General features: G+C 40.5%; 1 protein-coding gene across 4 annotated transcripts in view; it reads right to left on the bottom strand.

Annotated features, from left to right (window-relative positions):
• Positions 1–18130, bottom strand: part of kcnab2a (potassium voltage-gated channel subfamily A regulatory beta subunit 2a) — a 75857-nt gene that overhangs the window by 39290 nt on the left and 18437 nt on the right. For 2 of the 4 annotated variants that reach the window (XM_086199702.1, XM_086199703.1), the window contains exons 2-3: positions 10994–11161; positions 7876–7917 (exon numbers count right to left, since the gene is read on the bottom strand). In XM_086199702.1, the coding sequence (XP_086055828.1) occupies positions 7876–7917; positions 10994–11070 (119 nt within the window). In that variant the 5' untranslated portion in view covers positions 11071–11161. Of the gene's footprint in view, positions 1–7875; positions 7918–10993; positions 11162–17272; positions 17423–18130 lie in introns of all 4 variants that reach the window. The other 2 variants (XM_086199704.1, XM_086199705.1) reach the window with 2 other exon arrangements.

Genomic DNA, 18130 nt, shown 5'->3' with positions numbered 1-18130 from the left:
AAAGTGCAAAGCTTCAGGATAAGAGATAAGATAGGGATGCTTTTTTTACAAGATAAGGATGCTTTTTTAAAAATATGCCCATAGCTTAGAACAGAAGAATTGACACAATATGCTTATACAACATAACTGTCAAACCACAGTTGAGTGATGATTCAGAATGTCATGAAACTTTGCCCTGAAAACCTTTAGTAAACAATGTTAACTGTCCCCTCATCAAAATCAAGGCACTCAGAATCTAACCCAACACGAGCATCCTTTTTCAAATCCCCTATGGGTGACTTACAGTATGTTGCTGTTTTGATGGTATAGATCAATGACTTGTGATGGTGCAACTGCTTTTGCAAGACGATAAAAACATCAAATAAACACATTCCAGGAGTCCTTTGAATCCGTGGGAATGTATTATAGGAATTTTGCAGTGTAAAAGGGCACCTTTATATAAGAGGAGACATTCCTGAGAGCTGCGGCCTTGTGACACACTGCTATTTGAAATGGCTTCAGCAACCTCCTGCTAGAATTTCAAGGCCGCTACATCAAGAGAGGTAGATTTAGCCCGGCAACACTGGAGGAGTTCAAAGAGTAATGCCCAATGTGTTGGCATTAAATGGTTCCAATGAGGTGTTTGGGACATGTACACTGTCAACATAGCTGCTAAGGTGGAACATCTGCACCATCTAGTGGCCAGCAGTTGTTAATAACAGAGTGCTGCTTGGAGATAGTGTAATTTTCACATTTAGTTACCCTTTTTAAACCCAGTGTTTATTCCCAAGCATAAATATATAATGAGTTTTGCTTTGACTTCAACTATTTTGATGACTGATAATTGCTTGAGTTGTTTTTTTCAGTCAAAATGACTATCATGGTCTGATTAGAGCTTCTCCAAGGTGATGGCTTTTTTTTTTTTATGAAATATTTAAGTTTGGAGCTCAACTAAGTTTTTGAGCTCACGGTCTTATTATTCAGTATGACTTGGTCTCATTACCTCGTTACTTTGATGAACATTGATTTTTCTAGCACAGAAAGGTTTTTTTAACCAGGCGTACCAACCAAGAAACAAACAGCAGACAGAAAAGGATGCCTGGTGAACATAAAGGGCCTTCCTCCTAGCTCAAAAACACATCAGGGGGCCATGATAAGACAAAAACTAGATGTTTGAAAAACCAATAGTCCAGTATAACTGTGCATGTGTCACGCTACATTGCTGTATTTCCTGCCCCCTACTGGTTAAACACTGATGAACAAATGTGAACCTCCAAAAACATTTCTCATCAATGAAACTAACGAATGAAATAATTTTTATAATTCAGGTAGTCTGTTGAAAAGATGTAGGATCTAATGTGTCCGACAAAGCTTTCCACAATAAGCAGGAAAGCGCCACGCCATACAGTTACGGTAAGACACAGCTACTGTGTGCAGGTATGAACGACTAAGTGGAGGTCATTACTATGCCCATTAGTGTTGAGTAGTTATAGAAATCTATACTTGCTCAGTCAATCTCAATATTAGCTCATGCAGAAGACAGGAACTTCCTGTCTGGCCTCATTGTACTCAAACCTTTATCTGCTGCCTTGCTATTTCAATCAGAGGACATAGAGAATGTTTTCTGAGGTCTGAATGGGTCCACTGTGTGTTCGATGGCAAGGACAGAATTGTGGTAACAGTTTTTTCTGTTAATTGTTAATAGTTTACACCAAGATATAAAAAAAAGTGGGAAATCAATTAAAGGTGATCAATTAACATTTAAGAACTATGGACAGGCTGCTTAGTGCATCACTGGCTCACATCTGCAATAATGATGACTTTGGGACGGTTGCATGTATTTTGTGTTCCAATTGCAGCACTAAGTACACAACTGTGAGTGTTGGGAAATTACAAGAAAGAGCAGATTTTGACAGGATATGAATAATTCAAGCCACTGCAATATAAAACTCCCTTTTAACATCAGGATTGAAAAAAAAGGCAGGAAAACAAATCCCGGGAATGAGCCTTACACAGTGATGACACAGGTTAGGTGAAAAGCCAGCAGTGTCAAGAATGTATAACTCTCCCTCCAAGCAACCCTCAAACTTTGAACGGCCCAGACATGAAAACTAAAGTCTACTACAATTGCATCACTGATCAAAGTCAAAGGTGACAGCAGTCATGACTGTGAGTAGTGAAAGCCATCTATAATGTCCATGTCAATTAAAAAAAAGCCCTTATTTGCCAGCACAACAGCCACTAAGGGTGCTACTATGTAGAGCTAATTGTACAGCAAGAGTCTACAAAATAGCCCTCTCTGTTTCTTGTCATATTGATGGTTAGAACTGAGAAAATTATTCAAATGCAATGCAACTTGTCATGATGCATATGGAATTTTCACTTAAAATGAAATCTCCAGGAAACCATCCCAGCACTTCCCAAATACACTTGGAGGACAATTGTATTGTAGAGCAGAATTCTCCATACAGTACAAAGAAAATCATCTATCTTTCGATAGATAGAGAAGGGCATCTATGTGACAAAGGGGAAAGTAAAAGAACGTCTCAGAGATGAGCTTTTAAGGGGCCACGCAAGTCCTTACGGAGCAGTGTGTCCTTCCCATGAAGTTGGGTACCGACCTAGATGATTAAAATAAAACCTGAGCCCCAGCAACATGTGTGCAGTCTGCCCTGATGATAGAAAAAGACTGTTTGGATATCAACAGAAGAGGTAGATATGTGTTTCTCACACATGCCTGAATTCGATTTACATTCTAGCAAGAAAAAGACGTGATTTCCGGTGCTAACAAATGAACACCAGTAGAAAAGAACTCTTGGACTGCACGCAGCTCTGCAGTAGACCCAAGTGTTCGGCATCGCCCAGGCACAAAGCAGCTGTCACCTGCTAGTTCTCAGTCCCACCACTATTTGGGTCCCTGGGCTATCAGAAGTCCTGCATGGCTTTGCTTCTCTCTTACCTGTACTTCATGCCTGTCTGATAGGACACACACTCTTCCAGGGCCAGGCCATTCATCTTCAAGAAGTCTTCCATGTTCTTAATCTGAGCAGCGACTCTCTGTTCCCGGAGTCTCTGCAGCTCAGCCTGGTCGGTGGGCCTGGCCGGAGGTTGATTTAGCCCCTGGTCCGAGTGGTAGCGGTTGATTCCGCTCCGGATGCTCTCGCTGTATGACATGGACAGCATTTTTCCGCTGCCACTGCTGCTGCTCTTCCGAACACCGCTGCCTGGCGCTGCCGGTTTAGGAATCTGCAGGTTTTCAGGAGGACAGTAACTGGACTTGCGCCTGCCAGGAGCCCCCCGGGGTCCACCTGCATTACCCTCCCACAAACATGCCCCCACCCATCTCTCCTTCCCCTTGTGATGCTGAGGTAACCCAAGCAGTGGAGAGCCAGAAAAAAGTTGGGACACGGATGGAACGAGGAGCCAGCAGGGCACAGCCGCCGCCTCAAATAGCACCTGCTCCCATTAAAACCGAGCTCTCCTGCTTGGGACAGCACACGGCCATGCATCCTGTAGTTGCACAACATAGCCCAGCAACATCTTCCCCCAAAAGGTACTCAATGACAGGGTTCACTGATAGGGAGCATTCGGCTGACTTGCCTGTAATTAAGGAGCGGGGCGGGCCAGAGGACACATGCTAACTACAGAAGGGAGGCATTCAAACATGCGCCAAGCAACAAGAGTGGAAATGTTCAGAGTCTCACTTTTGATTCCAACCGCACAAAAAGGGAGAATCAAGAAAAGACTTTCTGAGGGTAGTCCAGAATTTGATTTGCATGTATCAAATAGACAGAAAAGGCTCATCTGGACTGAGAATAAACAGGAACAACAAGTACTACAAGAAGCACCAAACAGGGCATTGGATAATATTTGCTTGACAAAGGACTTGATTTTCGAAGTGGGCTCCAATATCAGTGTTGCGTGTTTGCAAAGGTCACAACAAAAATGTTTTCCATTTGAGAAATCGTTCAAATAAAGTTTCTCTATTATATAAACTGTTTGTTAAAGTTTTAGGATTCTGCTGTGATCCAGAGCCTCAGGGTGTTGTACTGATTTAATCGATACAGGGCAGCAAAATACCAAGATGCAACCTCATACTGTCCGAACGTGACAACACACTACTATCAGCAAAAGGCCACGCATAAAATTTAGATTGCAATTCAATATGCACATATACTCTGATTAAAAGAGCAATTCAAATATAGGAGCGTTTAAAAAAAACAGTTTGTTTTAACATGAAAATTGAAGGACTGAAGGACAAAATGACTTACCAAAATTTGTATCTATACGCTAAAACTACATTATTGATTATTCATAAATAGTATATTTTATACCCATACACACAAGTGTAATACTCCACATCCACCATCATTAATGGATTACAACATTTGGATTAAATATTAGGATTAGACATGTTAAAAACATCTTGGCAAGAATGAATATTAAATAGTTACCAGTACTAAAAATGTCACTTCATCATTAAAAGCTCTATTCTCAACAGTAATTCATTCAGTCTGAGTCATTGTCACTGTGCAGTTGCTGTCAACTGAGAATAGTGAAAGGACATTTTACTGCTGGGTTAAAATTAAGTATTGTGTTCAATTGTTTTCCACTTTTCAATCGTCTTCTGACTGGTACACCACTCAACAGCACTTTCTTTTCCTTGACAAAACAGCTCAGAGAGCTACCATATCACGTAGTAAACTGACAAACCTGTCATTTTGTGTCCATTACACTATACAGAGTGTCAATATTAAGAGTACCTGCTTGAAATTCTCGAGTGGAATAAAAAATGAGTCCAGATAGATTTCAAATCTCATAAAAGTTCTCCCGAACAGCTGGATCCCACATGTAGAGAGAGGAGATAAAAAAAGAAAGAAAAAGACTCCAAACTAGGCAGCATGCATCCACACACTCAGCACTCGTCCGACCCCTCACCCCCACTAACCAACACTCCCAATGTGGTCATTGATGGCCAAATCCTTCCTTAAACTCACCCGATTTCTTGGGGGGCGGCTCATGAGCAAGGTTGAGGAGTGCCAGTCAGCTCTTATAAACACACACTGCACTGCACAATGATGGAGAAGGTCCACCCAAACTGGGAGTGTCTTAGTAGGAAATGTTTAAACCAATTAGTGAATAAGAGAGTGCATCCCTTTCCTCACCACTTGGACCATAATCTATCACCACAATCAACACCTCTCCTCCTCCCCTCCCTCAGAGTTCTCATGGAAGAAATCCATTTATGTTGTTTAGTGGCCCGCCTTGTTTCTGCTAACCGCAGCAAATAATATCAGCTCTGAATAATTCACCAAAGCTTTCACACTAAAAGCCTCTGATTGTTGTTCCACAGGAAACAACGCTAAGAGCTGGACAATAATGAGCTCATCGGTGTTGTGTGTGTACATGAAAACACATGCACACAATGTCAAGGAAACACAAACACTGCATATACAGACACAGAGGAAAAACCACCGGGCACGTTCTTGTACTCTCTAACTAGAGAAACCATCCTAGTTAAGCACGCTTGCAGGACCGCTCACTGCAGCTTAGTGTTCAGGTCAAGGTCAGCACCACTTTGTGTGCCACTAACTCTAAATTTTCAACTAGAAATGTCACATATTATTGTTTAAACCAATGAAGCATGGGGCTGTACTCAGTATCAGCCTCACCGTTGACTCAGAGGAGAGCATTTCACGTTCATGCGCAAGTTCAAATTCATTACACCATCCTCATCTGTCTGACGATTTCAAAACAGATATTCAATGAACTGAAAAAAGCTGCGCTTCAACTTGATGATGCTAAATTCTTTATCAACGTAAGTTTACAAATGTCCATTTAAAAAAAAAAAAAATAAGAAAAGCAGAAAACATTATGTTGCTGCCGGTAACTGCCAGTATTTATGTTATCATACCTCCAGTCTGCCTCCAATAGTGTTACTGTTTGAAATTACTGTATTTTATCAGATCAAAATAACATTAATAAAATACCCCCAAAAAAATCTAAATTTGAACTAACCATCTGGACTGGTAGGACAGGGTGAGGTGCTCTATGACACTGCAATACATCTAGGCTGTAAAGCAATGCAGAGTAGATACTGTAGATATTTTGACATAGTTTCATTAAATAAATCCCACTAAGGTAAACCCTTGATATGTGTACATTCAATGTATCATCCAATCCTGTTGTGTAAATGGGCCTCAGTCACAGAAAAACCCATACTGGTCTCCTATTGTCAGACCCCAAAGTCTCCCCTCATGGAAGTCAAATCACAAAACCACATCAACTACCTTTGGCACAACATTTCGGATGCTCCGTGTTCACATGCTGCCTCTGAACCACACAGAGAACGGCATACTTTAACCTGTTAGAGATGCCAATCTACTATCTCTTCTGTAATTGCAGAGCTATTTTGGCACAGCTGTTTAAAGCATTTGAGACAACAATGATTAATCAGGCTGCTTGATATCATCTTGGTGGACTCAAATTAATTCCAAAACCCACATGGGCTCTACAGATGTTAGTAACAGAGGGAGTTACACATGATTAAGTATTTAATGTGCTACAACAATCCCTGCTCTGCTCTGCTAGGTGATCATAGTCAGGCTTTAACAGCTGATTCTAAGAAATGAAGAAGCACTTACAACATAAACATAATTCACCTCAAAATAGCTGATAACAACCAGACACACTGTGGCTTTCAGAGCATTCAAATTTTGTACACGGAAACTACCTTGTGGGTGAAATGCAAACTGAAGAAGGCAAGCTGTGAGTATTTCTTCAACATAATGGTTTTCTCTTTAAATACAGCCGTAAACGAGTATTCCATCACACAAATACAATTTATTTGCATTATGACAATGTTGAAATAGGAATCATGAATCAAGTATAAATGTTTTTGTGTTACACCGCTGAGAATATTGAATGAAATAGCAATTTCCTTCCCAGCATCAGAGCGTCTGCTGTTTGTCCAGCATCATAAATAATGTAAAGGTGATGGGTTAATTATGATGTTACAGGGACAGCATCAACATGGTGATATCAGGTCGTTGTTGCATTAGCCTGTTAGGCTGTCAGTGACAGACAGGGGTCTTATCCACCCCCTTCACATAGGCTAGCGGAGCTTCTAGTGGGACAGTTTGTACTCTAAAATGACAGAAATGTACCAAGAGAGAAATCTGAGTGAGCTCATTACAAGCATATCCACATAGTCAGGGTTTTTATTCTAACTGAATCAGCAGAATAAGAGTTGATGAAAGAGCATAAAACAAGTCCTACAGCAAAGCAGCAGAAAGATTGACCATCTTAAAGCCTAACACAAGAGGAGTGAGTCGCAGGTACTGAGCACACGGACTCCCAACACTCGTCAAGATGACCTGCCTTTCAGATACAAGATAGTTTAAAAAGCCTCAAAGAGCACAAAATGTGCAATTTAACAAAGAAATTAGGAGCCAAAGAAAGCGATTACATGATTTCGAAAACAGTTAACGAATCACTTCAGTAAGAAGTCTAACATACTGACGAAGACGAAAAACAAGACTGCCAGACTGAGCAAAAAAACAAACACGGTTATTGTTGATTCTAAGTTTTCTGAGCAACCTTGTAACCAAACCCAACATCAGCCCTATCACGTTTAAGCTGAATAGTGCATCAGCAGCTAAACAGTAGATGAGAAGTGATATCTGTGCTGCAGACATTTACTGAAGGATGTATGGTGTTAAATGACAGAACAGTAAGTATCTACAGCAAGGTTATTAGTGTGAAGTTAAACCTTTTACATAGGGAGAAAAACACCACTATAATAGAAAATGTGTACACATGCATACAGTGTTCACATAGGGATTTAGATGAAGATGTGAAACAAATCAAAGAGCAGATTCAGAGACAGAAAAATACCTGTAGAACTGCAGCTGTCGTTTGGGGCTCCCATAACGAGCGCTAAAGACAGCAAGAAGAGAAGAGGAGAAATGAGCTCTGGTTAATGAAGGCAGGAAAGGGAAACATTAGTAATGGAGAAGTGACAGACAATTAGAAGCAGACATCAATGTGGCAGTGATACTTCGTGACACTGACAAGAGCCATAAACAGAACAATATATGGAGGAATGTCCAGGGGAAAAGAAAAGTGCTGCCTCGTAACACTCGACTAAACTTTGACGAGAAAGGTTTTAGTCGGCCAAGTTTGGACTGGTTGGTTGTAGGAAGAAACACACAGACAACAGTCAGTGATGGACAGATAGTGTGGCTCCACTGTGAGATTTGACCCGTTTTAAAAAGAAGTAAAGAAATGACAGAATGTCAGTTTGTTGTGCTCAGTATTGATGATGTGGCAGGTCAACACAAACAATCAATGTACGAGCAACATTATAGGCTATGAAACCTTGTTAGTGAGAACCGGAAGAGATTCTGAATAGACGTGACATTAAAACCAGCCTCCTCCTGAACAAAGGAGCAGAGCTATCAGATTCCACCGAATGACAACCTTGCGGGCCGGTTGTTCTGACAGTTTCAAAGTAATTTTCGTTCTTTCTGCTGTCATTAACAGAAGACAGGCTCTGTCTATGCACTTGTAGAATTAACATCTTATAGACTGACAATTCTGGTTTGGTATATCTTTTGCAAGGCAGCGTAGTGTTACACACATTACTTACCATGTTCTTTTGCGGTGCTGCCACTTAAAAACGTTTCAAACACGTCTTCAATACGAAAAAAAAAGCGCCACAATACAGCAAAAGGGGAGTATTTTTATTATACTTACACCGTTGAAGGCCAACAAAAATCTTTAAGATTATTAGTCTGTACAAATCCTGACTTTTTGACGGTTGTAAAATAATCATCTTCTCTTCTGGTACCCCGCTGTCTGAGTAAATGTGGCAAACTTCTACCCAACTGCCGTACTTGATCGAGACATAAAGCTTGACTTAAAACTTTGAAATAAATCATCGTAGGGTGTAAGTTTGTGTAGCTGCTTCTCTTGCGTAGCCTGCAGCATTGCCTGACTAACACCTTGTGCATTGAAGTACAGTACACTACAACAGCTGTGACTGTTTACAGCACTTTTCCCACTACACACTTCCACAAGTTACTTTCCACACTGTTTGCTCTGCTCTGAGCTCTTTTCAACTAAGTATTTTTTGTTCAACGTGTATTATCTGCAACTCCACATTACTTGCATTTTTTTTATAGCCACCTTTGTTGAAAGAAACTCAACACAGCAGCATAGAATCCCCACTGCCAACTAGTGTTTCAGTGGTGTAACTGCAGGGTGACCCAGTCTGCACAGCGCAGAAGTGTACAGCATATTTTACCTACTTATGCTAGTGTTGAGGGTCCGGGATGAACCTAACCAGCTGCACTGATGGTTAATGATTGGCTTGAAAGAAGACAATGTCATACAATGACTTGTATGAAAAAACTGTGGGAAACGATGGCAGTAAATATGATGAAAATGAGGAATGGTCTTTAAGGGCTGTTTTATAAATGATATACTACATTTCAATGTCCCAGATCTCCAAGTGAAAGACAACCAATTGTTTCACACATTTTACAATTAAGATAAGAGTCGATTCCCAAAAGCTTGAACAATGTACTGTTTCACTGCACTCTGGATGACCACTGCACCACATCCACTTATTAGAGGGGCAACAGGAAACTGTCATGAAACTGTCATGAAACTGCAACGGAGAGTGAATTGGGTAGTGACATTCACAAATAACTCTCTGGTGCCCTTTGCTGGTAAAGAAAAAGAGTGCAGGACAATCTCTACAAATACTGAATGGATTAGGCAGCAGAATGCCTGCCTGGTGAGCCTGTTTGCTATCTAGCAAGCTCAAGAGTTAAGCCTCCAATCAAAAACCACTACAACAGGGTTGACAGACAAGCACCTTCAGCCAGTCAGGAAACTAAACATGTGACAACATCACATGTCTTGCCAAACTAATGCATTCTCCTGTTTTTTGATATTTCTTTTTCTACACTTACTGTGCTTCCAGATATCATTTTTTAAGCACCATCGTCCAACACAAGAGCCAATCAGAGGTTTCATTATGGCCAGGTGGTTCAGATTGGTTAGATTGCTTTCTAATGTTTCATAGTGGTTTTAGATTGGATGGGTTCCAGGCTTAACTGCAGGGCTCAGCTCTTGAGCTTGCGGGATACAAACGGTCTCCCCTGGCAAGCAAAATGTATTTATTTGTTTGGTGAAACCGTACTTTTGTATTGGCTAAATGTGTCTGCATGTCTCTGTGTGTGTCTGAGAGAGAGTGAGCGATAATGTGAGATGTGAGAAACATAATATTACACTCAAATTTGATTAAACTGTTGTGACTTTCTTTTATAATATATATATATATATATATATATATATATATATATACATATATATATATATATACTCCCCACTACTTGCTACTTCTAAGTCCTTGTTTTTCTGGACAAATCTTTCTGTGACTGTGTTGATAAAATCAACATCACATTTGGCAAACGTGATTATTGTTGCAATGCATGTAACAAAATGTTCATATTCTTAAAAATTAAGGGTTTGTTGTCCATTCTTAGGGATAAATACTTAGTTGGCGTACTTACAACATAACCAGATTTGATTTCATGCAGTGGACTTAAAATACCTCCCAATATAATGCGGTCCAGTGTGCCACCATTGCAACTTCAATATACAAGTGTAGTTAACCTCTTTGACAGTGTCAAAAGTAAACATTGTCCAAAAATTATGACTGTAATGGCAGAATCATGGTTGAGTTGGATTGCATGTTTTATGAAGGTAGGCACTGCAGACAGACAAACAGACAGACAGAGCTGAAAACATAACCTCCTTGGCAGAAATAAAAAGAAAATCTCTTAGATTGGGGCTAAAATTTTCACTGTTTATTATTTATTGTTGGTGCACATAATGTAGACTACTGTGTCTTCATTGACGCTCTATCAGTAACTGGTTATGATTTTACTGTTAATGTGTACTAAGATGGCTCAAATTGCCATCCTTGGGTCAGTCAACTCACCTGTAGATCATGCCCGGTGAGCCAGTCTGTCGAAGGGAAAGGCGAGCAGGGGAGTCTGTGGTAGATTCAGGATACATGGAGGCAGGAGGAAGGGAAAGTGGCCAGCCTGCCGGGGGTGGTGTTCTTTCACTGCAACCACAGGGTACAGTCTATCCCCAGTTTGGACCTCTGTAGAGGAGACAGGACATGAGGGTCAGTCAGGCACAGCCAGGGTTTTTATTTCAATGACATAACCTTAGATAAAAGATTTACTGTATAATGGCAGAAGCTTTTGTTGTGTGAATAGGACACAGGCAAATGGCCCCAACATGATACACTAGAGGACTCAAGCAAATCTGATTATGCGATACTGTCCAATCCACGACTGTCTCTGTCAAATTCTGGCTGCAATGTTGTTATGTCTGTCCTCTGCACAGCTGCGTGCCCACGACACGGCTGCGTCTCCACAGCCGGAGCTGATTGTAGCCATTCCAGACAAGGGTTGTAATTCCACCAGAAGCGCAGCAGTGCGTTTCAGGTGCGTCCCAGAAGTGGCTCGGCTCTCCACGGAGGGTACACAGCCAAGTCTATGTTTGATGGAAGGTGTGACAAGCTATACTGAGCAGACAGGAAGTTCCCACATGAATAACGGAGTGACTCCATTTTCAAAATAGAACACCGCATGGAAACTCAACATCGCAAACACAGGCAATGTAACCACTTATACTGTACGAACACAGGATAGAAACACATGAACATGAATCTATCAGCAGAATCTAATCAAGTTAACAAAACTTGGTGGGCAAAATGTAGCACAAAACTAAGAACTACTGTAATATGGACATGTTCAAATGTTTGCAACATGATTAAACATCATTTGCATATTAACTTGTCAATGTCTGCTCCTAAAACACGCATGATTTTAATTCATTTACATGAGCCTCTAATTTCTTCACGTGCTCCTTGGCAAAAAAGGAATCATCAAGAAGTGTTAAACAGTGACATACCAAACTTTTCAAAGCAGTGCGAAAACTTTGACCCTGAACGGGCTGACCCAAAGGGATACCATGAACTAAGGCCATTTAGCCCACATTAAGGTGGCTATTAGGCCACACAGTTGGATAAGTGCGTGTGTGTGTGTGTGTGCGTCTTGCTTTTTGTGTGTGTGTGTTGGGAGGGGGGGGGGTGTAAACGACAGAAAAGACAGAGTCCATTAGCTACCCAGGTGGGGGATTAAACCCAGATTATCTTCTACATTTACCTGATTGACAAAATTGAAAAGAGTACAGAGTATCCAAACATGAATAAATGAGCTGCTTTTGAACTAGAGGGTACTTTTGTTTTGGTCTTGGTTTATTTATGGTTCAGAAGTGAATCCAAGTATAAAAAACTAAAAGCTGAATTGAAAACATACATAAATTATGACATAAGTGAATCTGACATGGTATCATCTAGGACTGTTATGTATCACTGCCACTAGATGGCATCATACACTCACACTGCAGGGATGCGCTGTATTAATCAACCATTCAAATCACGCAAGTGCTGTAGTTTTCCCACAGGTGTGAGTTAAGAAATTTTACATTTTCTAAGTAAAAAGCTCTGAATATAAGTCTGAAGTGCTCAGAGCAACCCATTCACACATGAGAATAATCACACATAACACAGAAAAACACTGTTTCTACCAAATACAGTATAAAAAAAAAATCAAGCAGAGACAAGCACACATAACTGATCCTACCTCATTATCCCCCTGTGTAAGTGTTTGTGCGTGCATGCGTGCGTGCCTGCAGGTGTGTGTGTGTGTGTGTGTGTGCGCCTGTGCACATCACAAAAGCATAGCTGAACTACTGCTTTGAGTGATGCAAGTCTATGAATAATTCAAAGAGTCTGCCCAAGAAGCAGGCCACTGCTGTTGAGAGGGCTACAGCGAGAAAGGGGGCATCAGTGAGGGTTGGCTGGGTGGTTGGCTCCACTGATGCCATTAGCTCACATTTAAAGGACCGCCGACCATTTCAGGTCAATATCTGGAAAGAAAAAAACAGGGAGCAGCACTGCTGATGTTTTAGTTTAGTTTTACTGTGGTGGACAAAAAAATTCTAAGAGCGCCGAGAGTGGATTCTAAGTCTTCCTGCTCACGTGAGTCACGGCTGGTGACCCACATCATAATGACGACATGAAGGTGACTTTCTACCGCCATCAATTTCACAGGCAGGTAATAAGGTCCCCTGCGTTCCCAAGGACTCTTTAATGCTGCTTTCCCATTCATTTCAATCACGCCACAAAGGGACACTGGATATCCCCACACTCAGGTGGTGATGATGGCGTGACCCTGATGGATAAAAGGCATGATAGTAGATTTACTACAAAGCACAGCGGAGTCTTCTGAATCATCTGTCATTGACATGGATCAGAGGATCAAGCAGTTGGTTGGGTGGGGGTTTTGAAGCACACTTTTGGGCAGACAGAGCTTTACATTCTAGTCTGACATTAATCAAGATAGAGCAAAACATCCTAAAGCGATCTGATATACAGTAGAGAATGCAACAGAAAAGTGTAACAAATATAATGAAAAGAAAAATGTCACAAGGTCTTAAATGCCTTCTCTCTAGCAGACCCTGTCACATCAATGACACAAGTAATACCAATAAGATCATCTTAAGAATTTAAGATGATCAATTGAATTATTTTAAACCAGGACATTGGAAAGTTGGATTAAGTAGCTCATGGCAAATCAGACTGGAATACCTGATAAGGTACTGGGATCAGGGCTCGACATCCTTTATGACCATATAGCTTGGATACACTTAAAGACAGTGACATTCAGCACTAGATTATGCAATACTGCACTTGACACAATGTCAGTCTCCTCATTTAAAATTATGATAATGTGACTTATAAGCATAAAGAAGGGCAGCTCAATCAGGAATGATGTTTTGTGCAGTTGAGATGTTTTCTCAATCAATTGTGCATTGATTTCTTCAACTGTAGGTGAGGAAGTGCATACTCAGGATCAGTAAATCCAGGAAATAACATTGTCTGCAAATTGTGCTGAAACGAAATTAAAACAGTATAGTTTGTTTTGTCAGAATGAGCAGAATTACTCATGTGGGTATTAAGTGAGGGCACAAATGTTGTGCACAAAGGGCACAGACAAACATAAACTTACCACAGGCTGGAAGAGCTCCTAGCACAATAGATAAGGATGTTTACATGACTTCAAACAACACAAAGATTTAAACCAACCACAGAAAAAAACGAAATCTTCTTTAAAACCAAAAACTACTTACTGTAGTGTAGATCATTAATCATGAACACAAATTCATCAGTATTAGGTCTAATTGGTGAAACTGACCAAAACTTGGAATTAATTTAGGGTTGCACAATATATCGTGTAAGCATCGTCATCATGAGGTGGGCTAAATGAACTCAGCAAGTCACACTGCAACTTCTTGGCTACGAGAGAAAAAATAGGGATTGCATGGATCTCATTTCAGGAGTGGTTGACTGAGTGACATGCAGGTTCTGCAAGCACAGCTGGAATAACCAATAACCGTCATTCTTGATCAGTTTATCTAAGCAGAGCGAAAGCAGTGGCTGTAACCACACACTCCAGCTTGGAAAAACGAGCTCAGGACATGATACAATTTTACATTGTGAAGAAAGAAGAAGGGCTTAAAAAATGATCCACTGGCTTGACAAACGGTTTGTTTAACCATCACGCACTTATTTTTCACTCAAGTTGCCATCCCCATCCTCCTCCATGGGTAAACAAGGAAATTTGCCTCCGGCTACTGGCTTTTCCATTCTCGGACACACATAAGACAAATACTGTGAAATTCATCACAGCCATGAACAACTGAAGCCTCTTTTCCCAACCAGGAGGAAGAAAACCAATTGAGTACCACATAAGGCCTCTCGACATCAACCTACCTTTGTCCTTACTGCACTTAATGTATTAAGTTATGCCCTGTTGTAGCTCATTGAGATCCTGTATAAAACGTTCTGTTTTTAGAAATGACCACTGACTGTGCTACGTTGTAGAGTAATGCAGCAGCCTCTCAGAGATGCCTGTTGTGAGCTGCAGTCAGCCAGGATGCTTGTGCTGACTGCAGCAATGCGGTACACTACAGATTCGTCCTAGCTCAAGTTAGAGGGCTCAGATTTACTGCACTAATGGGCCAAGGTGCACTTTGCAGATTAAAACTGCAGATAGAGAGATGGAGACATAAAGTTCAAAGAAAATCTGAGTAAAACGAGTTATTTTTGAAGTATAACGGTCCCTTTTTTTTTGTGCCACACTTCCAAGTAGAGCCAGACTGATTTATTGGCCTTTCACCGATAAATCAAAATCAGTATATATCTTAGTTGACATCGACTGTATTCAGATTGTTTTTGTTAGGTTTTTACAGAACAGTGCACAGAAAAAGATGATGCTTGGAGTCATTTAGAAAGGTATCTTGTTGTGTGGCCAGCAGAGCATCGCTATCTGGGAGGAAAGATGCAATGCTGGAGAGTCAATAAACAATATTATCTGGTTTATAGCCTTCATACTCATTACATGAGCTAGCATTCTAGCTAGCCACATTCGCCTACACAACTTTTTCATTGAGTTGCAGCTGATGGTCTGTTTTAACATTGATAGGAGTGTATCTAATTGTCATGTATTCATTTCTCACCACTTTGTGTAGAGATTTTATTGGAGTGCTCCCTCTAAGCTGAACAATTACGGTTATTACATCTAAAGAACTTTAAAATGATCAAATCTGCATATACCTGCACTGCACTCATCTCTTGACTAAGCAGGAGCAGATGTGAAGTAACTAATTTCAAATTAGAGTACACTCTGTTGCAGTAACAATAATAATTTGGATTTATTTAACACCTTTCAAAACACCACAGGACACATTACAATGAAAAACAGGCTCAGAAGGAATCTGTACCTTGAATATCATTCAGCTACTTTAAAGAGTATTAGTTTAGCAGTGAGCGGTAGTGGAATGTGACACTGCGTTTACCTTGTTTACTTTGTTGTGCTGGGTATTCCTGTTTAGCCCAAGAGAGAACTGTGAGTTAAGTCCAATTTTACTCTTTGTTAGGTACAAAGGAATCCATCAGTTGGCAACTGATGAGCCTTCAAACTGACGTACTGGTTTGTGCTTCATCTGCTCACTGGAACCCTGTAGCAGCTAGCAACACACCCACACCAACAAAGCCCCTTGTGTTTTTGATGGAGTGTTATTGTTGATCTGAACACAGAGAGGCATCAAGAGTTTGGGTTTCAATTTGAAATCATACATTGGTGCATGCAATTTCAAATGGCTACAATTGCAATGCAGAAGGGTTCAATGAAATGTTTTGTCAAGTAAAAAAAAATCAAATCAAATAAATAAATGTATGCCATGATGCAGAATTAATACTTCATGTTCGAACAAATAGGGCAGCATGATTATGGACAGCTTTAATCACAGTTATTTGTCCTCTCGCATGACCAGTCTGTACTTTATTATTCAGAGTATTTATCTATTCTATAATAAATAAATCAAATTATATAAATAATAAATCATAAACTAATAGTCTTTCTAACATTTAGCATATTACATACTCCAACTTGGGGCAAGAGGCTGTCTGGATTTGTTGAGTGTATCATTCAACTTTGTTGGTTGAATGTTAAAGAAAAGGACTTTTTTCATTTTTAGTTCAAATATACATTTGTAAAGAAAATGTCAGGATTCATTATATTTCCATTATATATCTCAGCAAATTAATTCTAATTCATAAGATAAATTAACTGTCTGCTTGTGCTCAATCAGTCTAAGTTTAGGTGTTGTCACAATAAATATAAATATAAATAAATCATCACCCATGTAATTATAAGGAGTTTTTGTTATACGTAGTTCACCAGAGGTCTCAGTTCAAATTCAGTTTAGTGAAACTTCTCCAAAATGCCATATAGAGTTGTGTAAAATATATATATATGTATGTATTTAACTGTAAATTAATTTTTTTAATGCTTTATTAATCCAGTTAGCCATAATATGGAGTACAGTGCACACAGTACAAAAGAGATGAATACAAGCAGTGCGCAAAGAGGAATGAGAGAGATGTAGTCAAGCAGAAGACAAGCTGAAGTCATGAAAAACATGCATCTCTACAGCGCCTGCTAAGCTCATCTCATACACCTCTGTCTCTTCCAAACAAAATGCAAAATTGAGTCACAAAAGGCTGCTCTTCATGCTTCCCATCCCTAAATCCACCTACACCCAGCCTGAGTGAATTCCCTCTTGAGACAGGGCTTACGTGAGCAAGAATAGCAGGCAGTGCTGGCCTGGAAAGCACAGCACTGTGTAGTGTAGTATATGTTGGCAGCTGCAGAAAACACACACGGACCAAAGCAGATGGCTGCGGAAGAGGGAGACAGGCTAACAGATGAGAACTGCCGGGGATATCCTACATGGGAGTTCAGTCGGGCAAAGAGAGGGGGGGTGAGAGAGAGAGAGAGAGAGAGAGAGAGAAAGAGAAAGAGAGAGAGAGAGAGAGAGAGAGAGAGAGAGAGAAAGAGAGAGAGAGAGAGAGCGTTAACTTGGTCTCTGTAGGGCTACAAAGACAACGTAGTGGGCTTCTCCTTAGAGCTATCATTTCAGGATCAAAGTCTGGACCGTGCAGAGATAAATCCATGCAACATCTTAACCGTTTCATCATGAGATAGTTTGGTATCTTGAAAATGGTTTCTTCTCTTTCAGCTGTGAAGGGCCCTTGATGACTGAAATAGTGGAGGTCACTGGAGCCAACACAGGAAAAAATGCTAAATAGTCCATTGATACAGCAAATCCCTACATCCAAGCTCAAAGATGAAAATGTGTGATAGAGCTCTGCTGTCAGAGAGCCTGCAGACATTGAAGAGCTGCAACTGTTACACACAAGTTTTATGTCTCAATGGTTTATACAACCAGAGTATCTGACGAGAAACATCTTAGTGGAACTTGTGACCTCTGTGAGTTGAAAATGAGTGTGATGGAGCTAGCTCAGGTGTGTCCTCAGTATGGATAGATCTGAGTGTGGATGGAGAACATTGTCTCATCAGGTTAGCAAGGGAACAAGAGGAAATCTATTCGTTGATTGGGTGCAAGGTCGCTTTAAGAAATGTTTGGTTTTCTG

This window comes from Aulostomus chinensis, chromosome 3 (genome assembly GCF_037954235.1).
Source record: "Aulostomus chinensis isolate RoL2024-O1b breed Wild chromosome 3, RoL_Achi_v1.0, whole genome shotgun sequence".
Lineage (NCBI taxonomy): Eukaryota > Metazoa > Chordata > Actinopteri > Syngnathiformes > Aulostomidae > Aulostomus > Aulostomus chinensis.
Note: the sequence above shows the minus strand (reverse complement) of the source record. Positions and strands in the feature narration are given on the sequence as shown.